This window comes from Nematolebias whitei, chromosome 20, assembly GCF_014905685.2.
Source record: "Nematolebias whitei isolate Nwh7 chromosome 20, NemWhi1, whole genome shotgun sequence".
Classification (NCBI taxonomy): domain Eukaryota; kingdom Metazoa; phylum Chordata; class Actinopteri; order Cyprinodontiformes; family Rivulidae; genus Nematolebias; species Nematolebias whitei.
This window is the reverse complement of record NC_056517.1, coordinates 26,930,808-26,943,207: the sequence shown is the minus strand read 5'-3', so window position 1 is coordinate 26,943,207 and position 12,400 is coordinate 26,930,808. Positions and strand designations below refer to the sequence as shown.

The 12,400-nt window shown below is 37.3% G+C and overlaps 1 protein-coding gene across 1 annotated transcript in view; it reads left to right on the top strand.

The window, feature by feature from the left end:
- Window positions 1–4,172: 4,172 nt before the first annotated feature.
- Window positions 4,173–12,400, top strand: part of dnajb6b (DnaJ heat shock protein family (Hsp40) member B6b) — a 34,461-nt gene continuing 26,233 nt past the window's right edge. Inside the window, exons 1-2 of the mRNA XM_037693951.1 lie at window positions 4,173–4,326; window positions 8,646–8,766. Of these exons, the coding sequence (XP_037549879.1) occupies window positions 8,702–8,766 (65 nt within the window). The 5' untranslated portion in view covers window positions 4,173–4,326; window positions 8,646–8,701. The remainder of the gene's footprint in view (window positions 4,327–8,645; window positions 8,767–12,400) is intronic.

Below are 12,400 nucleotides of genomic sequence, written 5' to 3'. Positions count from 1 at the left end.
TTTCTTTTGTAACAAAACATGCTATAAGGTTAATCTTATCTGATCAGTACATAAAGGTTTGTGTCAAACAGATGATCAGTATACCAACAGGATGAAAGCATTGTTTCAAAAATGAATAAAACCACTTTCCCTTTTTTTTTTTTTTGTTGCATTTTCCTTCCATTAGCCTTCTAGTTTTCTTGTTACTTGTAATTTACAGTAATGACCAAGACATAAAACAGTGCTTTGTGGGGGAAATCTTCGCTTGAGTTTTACGGCCTCTGACATATAATTAAAGAAACATCCAGTTAAGAAACACTGAGCAGAAACTGTTCTGGCCTTGAGATGCATTATCGGGTTGAGCACAAATTAAGACTGTGTGCGCTTTGTCATAAATCCACCTTCCCTCTGATGCAGTGCCCAGGAAGATTTCTATCCCTCTTTGGACCCGATCCATCTCCGTCCTCTCTCCTGGGCGAAAACGACCAGCCTCCCCACTCATGTCGCCACCGGAACCCCGCAGCATCAGCTGGGCCAGAGAACTCATAGTGGTAATTGGGTCTTAAAAACCAGACTTGTCATTGAAATGAGGGATTCATCTCAATTACGACGAGATTTATTGAAGACTATTACTTTGTGATGGATTGTAACTGACAACGTTAATGCAGCATGTTATGAATCATCTCCATTGTGGGCTATATACTTTAGCTTGCTCAAATGAGTTTTAGGGGATATTTGAAGTTTTTATTCTTGTTTGTCTTTCTGCAGAGGGAAGAAACATCAGTAAGCACTTCAGGGGAATTAGAGATTGTTGCCTACTCCAAAACTTTATTTCCTTGTGTGTGCAACTGTAAATTTAGCCTCAAACTAAATTGTTGACATGGATTTTGATTAGATTATTTGTAGGCAATCAGTACTTGACATTTTTTCAGTGATCATCTTGCTCAAGTTGTTAGGACACTAGTTCACTTTTTTATGTATTGTACTGCCATCTAGTGGCAACTTTTAGTATATGAAGACCCAGATCATTTTCATACTTTCAAGACAGATATATACAGGTCCTCAAAAAATTAGCATATTGTGATAAAGGTCATTATTTTCCATAATGTAATTATAAAAATGAAACTTTCATATATTTCAGATTCATTGCACACCAACTGAAATGTTTCAGGTCTTTTAATTGTTTTACTACTGATGATTATGGCATACAGCTCATGAAAACCCAAAATGCCTGTCCCAAAAAATTAGCATATCATGAAAAGTTTCTCTAAACAAGCTATTAACCTAACCATCTGAATCAACGACGTAACTCTAAACACCTGCAAAAGATTCCTGAGGCTTTTAAAAACTCCCAGCCTTGTTCATTACTCAAAACCGCAATCATGGGGAAGACTGCCGACCTGACTGCTGTCCAGAAGGCCATCATTGACACCCTCAAGCAAGAGGGTAAGACACAGAAAGAAATTGCTGAACGAATAGGCTGTTCCCAGAGTGCTGTATCAAGGCACCTCAGTGGGAAGTCTGTGGGAAGAGAAAGGTGTGGCAGAAAACACTGCACAACGAGAAGAGGTGACCGGACCCTGAGGAGGATTGTGGAGAAGGGCCAATTCCAGACCTTGGGGGACCTGCGGAAGCAGTGGACTGAGTCTGGAGTAGAAACATCCAGAGCCACTGTGCACAGGCGTGTCCAGGAAATGGGCTACAGGTGCCACATTCCCCAGGTCAAGCCACTTTTGAACCAGAAACAGCGGCAGAAGTGCCTGACCTGGGCTACAGAGAAGCAACACTGGACTGTTGCTCAGTGGTCCAAAGTACTTTTTTCAGATGAAAGCAAATTTTGCATGTCATTCGGAAATCAAGGTGCCAGAGTCTGGAGGAAGACTGGGGAGAAGGAAATGCCAAAATGCCAGAAGTCCAGTGTGAAGCACCCACAGTCAGTGATGGTCTGGGGTGCCATGTCAGCTGCTGGTGTTGGTCCACTGTGTTTTATCAAGCGCAGGGTCAATGCAGCTAGCTATCAGGAGATTTTGGAGCACTTCATGCTTCCATCTGCCGAAAAGCTTTATGGAGATAAAGATTTCATTTTTCAGCACGACCTGGCACCTGCTCACAGTGCCAAAACCACTGGTAAATGGTTTACTGACCATGGTATTACTGTGCTCAATTGGCCTGCCAACTCTCCTGACCTGAACCCCATAGAGAACCTGTGGGATATTGTGAAGAGAAAGTTGAGAGACGCAAGACCCAACACTCTGGATGAGCTTAAGGCCGCTATCGAAGCATCCTGGGCCTCCAGAACACCTCAGCAGTGCCACAGGCTGATTGCCTCCATGCCACGCCGCATTGAAGCAGTCATTCATGCAAAAGGATTCCCGACCAAGTATTGAGTGCATAACTGAACATGATTATTTGAAGGTTGGTGTTTTTTGTATTAAAAACACTTGTCTTTCATTGGTGGGATGAAATATGCTAATTTTTTGGGACAGGCATTTTGGGTTTTCATGAGCTGTATGCCATAATCATCAGTATTAAAACAATTAAAGACCTGAAATATTTCAGTTGGTGTGCAATGAATCTGAAATATATGAAAGTTTCATTTTTATCATTACATTATGGAAAATAATGACCTTTATCACAATATGCTATTTTTTTTTAGAAGGACCTGTACATTATTGTCTAAGCAATTAGGTGCCCTCTGTCTAACTGCATCTAATGTATGAACCTACAGGTGCTGGTCATAAAATTTGAATATCATGAAAAAGTTCATTTATTTCAGTAATTCCATTCAAAAAGTGTAACTTGTATTCATTCATTACACACACAGACTGATCTATTTCAAATGTTTATTTCTTTTAATGTTGATTATAATTGATAACTAATGAAACCCCAAATTCAGTATCTCCGAAAATTAGAATATTGTGAAAAGGTTCAATATTGAAGACACCTGGTGCAACATTCTAATCAACTAACTCAAAACGCTTGCAAACACCTTTAAATGGTCTCGGTCTAGTTCTGTAGGATACACAATCATGGGGAAGACTACGGACTTGACAGTTGTCCAAAAGACAAGCACTGACAACTTGCACAAGGAGGGCACGACACAAAAGGTCATGCTAAAGAAGCTGGCTGTTCATAGAGCTCTGTGTCCAAGCACATTAGAGGCGAAGGGAAGGAAAAGATGTAGTACAAAAATGTGTACAAGCAATAAGAATAACTGCACCCTGGAGAGGATTGTGAAACAAAACCTTCCTGATTCTTCCTGCTCAGCGAGTATAATTTCAGCTTGACTGACCAGAATACCCAGTTTAAATAACATATATGACATTGTCTTTGGGTCTCCTATAGCTGGCAATAGCTGGCAAGAGCTTCAGCTAGATCTAAGTGCAAAAACGACCTTGGTTTTCTTTTAACACCAATTCAAGTCTGTGATTTCAGACTCGGATGCAATAATGCTTCTCATCTTAAAAATGAATAGCTTCTATGGATATGGATTTCTAATTTATGACCCCATAAAAATGTTTCTTATAATATACATTTCTAATAATTTGGATTGGGACTCTGACAGTCTAGATCTAGTATTAGAAATTATGGCACGTTACAGACATCTCAACAGCTTAATTAGATAAACCTGCATCTTTCATGTAAATCAAATATAAACACTATGACCATATATTAATGGAATATGTTTTTTTTGGTTTTTTTTCCATTTTACTTGTAGTTTAAGGTATGTGTTTTTCTCCCAGCTTACAGCAGGTAGCGCAACGAGCCACTTGTGGTCACTGTCGCCTTCATTTTGCACGACGAAGGTTGCGGCTAATCACCAAATTTCTTTTTTTTATTAAATGTAATTAAATTGCATACTATTCTACTCCAGAGCATAAGAGCAAAGGCAGTATTTTGTCTGTGTAGCTTCGTCGACGTGGATGCAAAGATAAGATCGTGAAACCGGAGAAAATCGCCCGGATGTCAACGTTGAAAGACGTGCTGCTTTCAATGTACCTCGTAAAATATTAAACTCAAATGCCCTTTCGGTTTCTGCATTGTAACAAGAATATGCGTATCATTATATTAAGATTTTTTAGACATACACTTATGAGAAACAATTCTGACATAGACACATTTTGACAATGCATTGTAGCTGATATGAATAATACTGTACCTCTGCTTAGTTTTGTATGTCCTACAGCACTTGAATGCAACAGCGATCACCATAGTGGGCAAGGCGGCCGGGTGGTTGTTCAGTTTTCTGCCACCATCTTTAACTAACAGCCGCTTAGCGGACACAGTTTGTGTACTAAAGCCGGGAGAGTGTAAACAACAATCGAGACGGACATTTCCTTCAAACGGGTAAACATTTCTTAAATTAGAGGATTTTCCACACGGTTTCAGAAAATGTTTGAAAATGTCTCGCGCCGCAGAGACCCCTCTTGGGATGTACTCTTTTATGTCCTCTGCTAGTCGTCTGTGTTCGATATTTTTAATCATTTTACATTGTTTTTATTGTCTCTGTGAGCGTTTTTTTCCCCTTGACATACAGAAGAGCCGGCTAATGTTTAGCTAATGAAGCTAAACGTGGTCATAAGTAAACCAAATTACGGTAACTCGGCAGCAGCTAGCTAACCTACTTTTCAAAATGGTGACATTTTGCGTTTCTAAAATATACAAAAATTCTGATTTGTACCACAAGGCTTTGAAATATGTGTCAAAGCGATTATCAGTGTAAGTCTGGTCTAATGAATGTTACGACGACACCGTACTTAAACGTGTTTTATGTTGTTTTAGATGCTGTCATTGTTTCACTAATTGATTTGTGTTTTGAGTTTATTTGTCCTTAAACTGCGTTTTCATCTTTCGCATAATTTGATTGGTTGCTCCTACAAGTTGCCACATTGTTTTAGAGTGATGGGCCTGTTGATAAAAATCAAACCCATAAATTCAATACTTTTTTCATTTATCATGAAGTATTTTATGTTTAACTTATAGTTATTTAGTGTTATTTGTCATAGTTTACTAAGGAGAGGAGAATTAACTGGGAGATTTGTCTAATTTTCACTCAGTTCTTTGGATATTGTTAATTTCTACAATTTCTAAATAATTTTAGGCAGATTTAAACAGCCGTTTTCATTCCCAGGATGAATAATAAATTTAAATAAATCACAGATAGGGATATAAATAGAATAGTTAACATGCTTGGTCTAAGGCCAAAACTTTACTGTGATTTATATTTTGCATAGAAGCGCAATGCCCAGTTGAAAAATACAAATACACTCTCTTGTGTACTCACATCTGCACAAACTGTGTTTTGACTGAGGATTAGAAGTTGTATTTTAGTGGAGAATTAGGATACTGGTGCAAATTATGCATTTTTATAATATGTGTCAAAAGATCATCTCTTCCGCAAGAAATGTGACTTCAAACTGACCAAACTACTTGTCATAAAATATAAATGGACTTCAAAAAATGGTTCGTATAACAACAAAAATTGCTTTGTAGTACATTATAGTCTAAATTTTTTTATTTTTTTATTTCACTCTTTTTTTTTTTGTAATTAATCATTGATTAAAATAAACCTTCAATCCAATATTTATGTAACAGCACCTCTTCAAGGTGGAAAATGCATTTGGCACACCAGAGAAGCACAGCTGAAGAAAAAATTCCAACTTGAACAGATGTTGTTTTAATCTCTTGCTGCTCGACTTGCTCGGATGAGTTTCCTTGTGCGGATTCCTATTTTGTCACGGCCTGAACCAAAATAAGAACATCTATGTTAGATGACGCTGAATATGCTCTTTGTTGGCTTTTTTTTTGTTTGTTTAAATCCCTGAATGCAAATCTCTGAGCTTGTGATGCGTAAAACACAGTGACTCAACATGTTACATCTTCTCACCATCTCATAAAACACAAATTAAAACCTAATGTTTTTAAAAGTTTATTTTTATACTTTACGTTCTAAGTTATATTGAGCTAACAGTCAAAAAGTTAATATTTTATAAGCCCAATCCAGCAAATGTTTTTTAGAACTGGAAAACCAATTCAATTAAATAGATGTTCGTTAAGTTGGAAAAGTGGACAAATGGATAATTGCTTAAATCTTAAGTCCATTTGCGAGAAATGTACAAATTTATTCAGATTTGATTTGCAAAACATGTTGCTTTTTTTTTTTTTTTAACTCCCAAATATATGGAACCATTTGAGGTGTGGGCTGTTATTGGTTATGGTGGTGGTTTATTGACTGTAAATTGTTTAGCTTTGCTCTGCTGTGGAAAAGAGAGAAAGCAATGAAAACAAACATTTCTTTGGGTTGGATTGAAATTATGAGGTAAAATCTTGTCTAGTGCAGAGGTCGATCATCAAGTTCTGGTCCTGACAACCATAGTTGCCAAGTTTGCTTATTATAAGCGACTTTGGGTTTGTTTTTTCTAAAGTCGCTTGCAAATCTTGTGAGTCGCGGGTTGCGTTTTTTTTGTGTTTGTGTTGAACGTGAAGTTGCTTATTTGGGCTTGACTTTCTTTTCGACTGAAACTACCGATAGTTGATAATCTCCCAGCTCCGCACAAGAAAAGATGAGTGGTAGTAGGAGGTAGTGTCACAGGTAGTTTGTCCCTTCGCCCAATTTGGCGAAGCGACATGCGCACACAGTGGCGCACAGACTCATACTGTGGCCGACCACTAGGGGGCTCTACTCACGCAGACGTCAGGATGTTTTGTTTTTAAAAATATGTAGAAAAAAATTACATATGCATAATTTTTTTTTTTAATCAGAGCTTTAAAATTATGTTATTCAAAGTGTTTAGCATAATTTTGCTCTTGTTTATGGGTAATGTCATAATAAATGTATGTTTATACTGTTTGAAAACTGCCTCTGTTTTACACATTGTGGTGGGTTGCCAGTTGGGCTTGTTTTGGGCTTGTTTTCATTGAACAGGTTGCTTGTTTCTAACGCGATATATGGCAACACTGCTGACAACCAGCTTGCTGTGGCGATCCTTGAAGAAGGGAGCAGCCAAAAGAAGAAGAAGAGGAGAAAGCATATGTTTATTGTTTTTGAGTAGATTTAAAAAATAATTGATTATTTGTATTAATGTGCACTAATTGAATTAACTTTAATTTCAAACAACTGAAGGCTGGATGCTGTTAGCTTTATGAAAAACTTCCCACAAGCCTGTCTTTGTTGCAAATAGGCATAACTCTTTTGGCCTAAGAGATGTGAGAGTGATGCATACCAGGTATGAACCAAGACTTGCACACTTTACTCTGTTTTAAAATGTTTCACAATAAGCATATCAGTAATTCATCAGTCAAATTAAAAAGCATTGTGTAGAACCATTAACTAAACTCCCCCTATTCAATCTCAGCTACTGCAAGGAAAAAACAGGGCATATGAAAGGATCTGAAATGACTAAATACTGCAAAGCAAAACAAGCTTATTTTAGGAAGAAAAAAAAAAAGAAGTGATTACTTTCTAAGTAAAAGTAAGTGGCTGCTCCCTTTTTCAGAGGTCACCACTCGCATGAAAGATGATGCAATTGTTTTACGCCGGATGCCCTTCCTGACACAACCTGGGCTCGAACCCGCAACTTCAGCATTACAAGATCACGGCACTGACCACCAAGCTACCGCAGCTCCTAATTACTTTCTAAGTCTTGTTTCTATATTTAGTTTGTAGTCTTTCTTTTTCCAGATGTAAAGTAGGGGAAGGCAATGCTTAGGTTAAATAACTTTTATAACAGTAAATGGAAAATTCAGTAGACAAAGAGAGATCTGAATTGTTGGCCTTATGCAGCCATCTGAAAGCAGAGATCAGTGATTGTACCTTGTTCTAAACAGGAATCACTTATTGGCATCAACATGTGCCAAAACACCCCCAACACCACAAATAACATGATCACAATTTAACTGCAAAGGCCACATGTTAAAAATAGCAAAAACACCAGACACACGACACTCGTGTTGTGCTCAGTGGTTTGTTTATCGTTTTTTAGACGGTGTCTTCAGGGGGTCTCTTTAGTACTAAAGTGATTTTAGGTTTGGTTGGCGTTGTTGCTTTTCATGTCTGAAAATTTTTTATACTTTTTTTTAAGACTATAAATTGCTGTGTGTGTATATATATTTTTTTTTTTTTGCTTTTAATTTTATGATCTTTCTATAAATAATTGTATATCGTTATGTAAATTTGACTGTGTGTGGTGTAGTTCTCCTAAAATATAAATGTGATAAACCTAAAACTGCTGAAAAATCTTCTGTTACTTTGTTCATCTAACTTGTTTGGTCTTGTATTATTATTATTATTATTATTATTTTTGCGGTTTCATAACTCCATTATTATTACATTAATAATACCATTTATGGTCTCATAGTTAATTAATTTAAAAAAATAACGAAAGCAGTTTTCACATTTGCTCACATCCTCAGGCTAAAGAATAATCACTCAGGTATTGTGTAATTTGGCGGAGCTTGTATCTAGCTGTTCTCATCCTAGCGTCAATATTTCAGTACAGAGCAGCCGTGTAGGGATTTTCCACCACCAAAATGTCTGCTGTCATCCCTCCTCCCTCTTTTCAGGTGTATCATTTTGGTTTGGATAGGAGTTGTGATGTTACACGTGACATTGCTCAGTTTGTTAAGCTTAATATCACGTTCTAACAAAATTGTACTCTTTTTCACAGACGCCAGGCAAAAGACTTAAATAAACCAGCTCCTTCCGTCGCGCACACACAGAGCCATGGTGGAATACTACCAAATATTAGGAGTCCGCAAAAATGCAACACAAGAGGACATCAAAAAAGCGTAAGCACATTTGAATGTTTTTGCTCTAATTATTGCTGGTGCTGCTGCTTATTCATTTGTTGACCACTCAAAACGTATTGCAAGGTAATATTTCCCAACTTAATGAAATGACGGAAGGAAAGAAACTGCATTTGATTATATTTTTGGTGGAGTTTTGTAACCTTGTTATTGATAGATACCTTCTTCTTTTAGTTATTACCCCATGCTTGAAGGATAAGCTTTCCATGTTTTTTTATTGGTATCCCATAAGCAGACTTTTGTTTTGATAAGAGAAGCACTTTCTTCTGGTAAATGCTAAAGACTAAATCTTTTTACAGCTTAGATATGCACTGGAGTGAACATGACGTTATTTTAGGTGATGCTGTAAATTATACAGTGAAGGAAATGCTGGAATGATAAAGAAACCACTGAACAGCTCTAGTTAATTAATTTCAGAAAGTTTAGTTTAATTGGTAGCTATTTGCAATTACTTGTGCACAGAGATAACAGTATCTCTGAGCCTGTTTTATTGTCCCTATCCGTCAGTGAGTCATGGTAATGCCCTGTGATTCTTTGTGATTGGATTGCTGTAAAAGAGATGGTGTAAATGTTGTTTTTTATTGAATATATTGGTATAGTTTAAGTTGCTTTAGAGTCTTAATTGAGCACTGTTTTCAGACAATTCAATTCAGTTTATTTATATATTTTATATTTTTATAGTGCCAAGTCACAACAGAAGTCATCTCAGGGCACTGAACAGAAGCATTCATATATAAAAATAATAATTTAACATTATTTATCTGAGGAGCAGACTGCTTTGAATTTAACTCCATCACAGAACTCTCATCTTGAGCGAGCATGAAGGCGACAGTGGAAAGGAAAACCTCCCTCATGAGGAAGAAACCTTTAGCAGCAGAACCAGGCTCAGGACAAGTGGCCATCTGCTTTGACCGGCTGCTGGATCCCATCCCAACCAGGCTATTGACAGACGCATTTCCCTTAATTAATAATCACATCGCTAATAAACTGTTATGTACCACAGAGCTTTGATTGCTGTAATTAAACCTTTACTTAAGAAACACATAACCTTGACTCAGGAATCCTAGCCAATTATAGACCTTTATGTAATCTAACTTTCATCTCAAAAATTCTAGAGGAAATAGTTGCTGGTCAGTTACGTGGACACCTGCAAAGAAATGTATCCGTTTGAAAAGTTTCAGTCAGGTTTTAGAGCTCACCACACTGAATCTGCACTGTTGAAAGTTACTAATGATATTCTCATGGCCTCTGACAATGGACTTGTGTCTACACTGGTCCTGTTAGACCTCAGTGTTGCATTTGATACAGTTGATCACAATATTTTATTCTAGAGACTTGAATATGATATTGGAATTACAGGAACAAGGACTGTAATGTTATTTGTACTTTGGCTCCTATAATGTCAGTATATGTTAATATCTGAATTTACCAAAATATACAAATTCTCAAAACTAGGGATTTGCAGATTACTATTATTGCAGATTATTATTATTATTATTGCAGGTGACTAGAACTGGTTGTTTTTCAGCTTGTCTAATGTCCAACATTCAAAAATCTTATTTTTTCTGTTCTGTGAACACACAGCCGTCAAATACAGTTCTTGGAGAGAAAGTCAGAAGTAAACAAAATTGAAATCAGAAGGGTTAGAATTGTATACAAATCAGAAATTAGAATTGGACTAGAATTCTGCTTCAAACTGCTGAATTCCTTACTATTTATACATGTCTATTTGTTTATCGGGTTTAATATATATTTAATTGCAGTCAGAATATGAACTGAAATGCCACAAAAGTTGAACTAAGATTTCTCAGTCAAAATCTAAACCAAATTTTTTAACACGAGTAAATTACATAGTTATCAATCAGCCTGCATCGTTTAACTTGTTCCTAGGCTTTTGACCTGTAGAGCAGGTTTTAAACCACAAGATAACACATGATTCCAACTACAAAGAGTTTTGGGAGTGAATCCCTGAGTTGTGCGAATCCTTTCTTTTCTTTTCTTTTTTTTGCTGGTTGAATTTCAGTCCCTTGTCCCGCTGTTGCTTGGCTTAGAAACAAACAGCTGATGCGGCGTAAGCTGCTGTGCGAGGCTCACGCTGCTTGTCAATGCAGTTCAGGCCATCTTTGTTAAATCTGCTGGGGTGGGGAAGTGGACGGTCTGTGCAGATTTGTGTTTGTGTGTCAGTGTTGTCCTGGTTGCCACCCTAAAAAAAGCCAAGCATGTAGAGATGTTAGACTTAAAGTCACGTGATTAAGGAAATAAATCTTTTTTTGAATATCTGTTTACGTTGTAAGACACAACTGTTACCAGGTGTTAGAATTAGATAACTTTAGATAAACAGCTTAAAATATTAGTGTTGATATTGAGCAAAAACAAGCCAAAAAGTTTTAAACACGTGGAAAAATCACACCCTATAACTGGTAGAACAACCTTTACTGGCAGTAACATACATTCCTGCTCTTATGATCTTATCATTCATCTTATCATTCATCTTATCATTTTGCTCACTCTCATTCCTTTCTTTTGTTGCTCAGGTACATAAGGTTTAAAGGTTTTCTTTCAGTTTCTGTTTTGTTTAAAGTTCCCATCTCAATCTTTCTGGACTTTGACTGAGCTCCTGCAACACCTTGATTATTTATTTTTAGCTGATGTGTTGTAGATTTGCTGATGTGTTTGGGATCATTGTTCTGCTGCAGGACTGTGTTCAAGTCTACTTTGAGTCTTTAAACAGATTATGAACTATTTCTCATATTTCTACAAAAGTGGTTCCCAAACTTTTCACTTCTTCCCAATAATAAATATCAGAAACTTGTGCATTTGACATTACTACTTGACTTGTACAAACATTACTAATAAGCTGAGTATAAATGTGTATAATAGACAAAAACAACCCCTAAAAGTATTATTGGTTATCAATTAATTCTAGAATTGCGCCGCTCAAGGTGGCTGAGCAGCTCTGTTACTTTCATTCTGAGATTTTACTTTTGGAAACTTTAGTTCCTGTTTTTCTGGATGTAAATCACATTTTTGGGTGATTGTTTCCTCTGGTGTCAGATGCTGCGCAGCTGGAAGGATTTTTACTGAAACTTTTTTAGTTTTGGATATTTATGATGCGTAACCATGGCAACAAGGCAGTTTTCTACAACCAACAGCTGATTAACATCTCAAAGCTCAACTAATATCTCAAATACAGCCCCAAATCTCAAATGAGTTGAAAAGGATGTTCTGTGGATGCATTCTCATCTACCTGCCGGCTGTGCTTGAGTGTCTGACCACTGAGATCCTGGAACTAGCAGGAAGCATGGCTCATGACAGCGGAAGGACAGAATCGTCCCTTGGCACCTACAGTTGGCTGTCCGCAGTGACGAGGAGCTCGGCAGACTGTTGGGAGGAGTGGCCATCGCTTTGGGAGGAGTTCTGCCCGGCATTCGGGCGATCCTACAGCCCAGGGGAACCGAGAGGTCAGCCGAGTCTGAGTGAATGGATCGGACGGCATCTGCAGCCAGTTTCTTAGGATCCACTGTGGGATGGACCTTTACAAGAGATCCTTCCTGTCTACAGCCATCAGTATCTATAACATCTCTTAATGAAATGAGGATAACGAGTTACAACAACA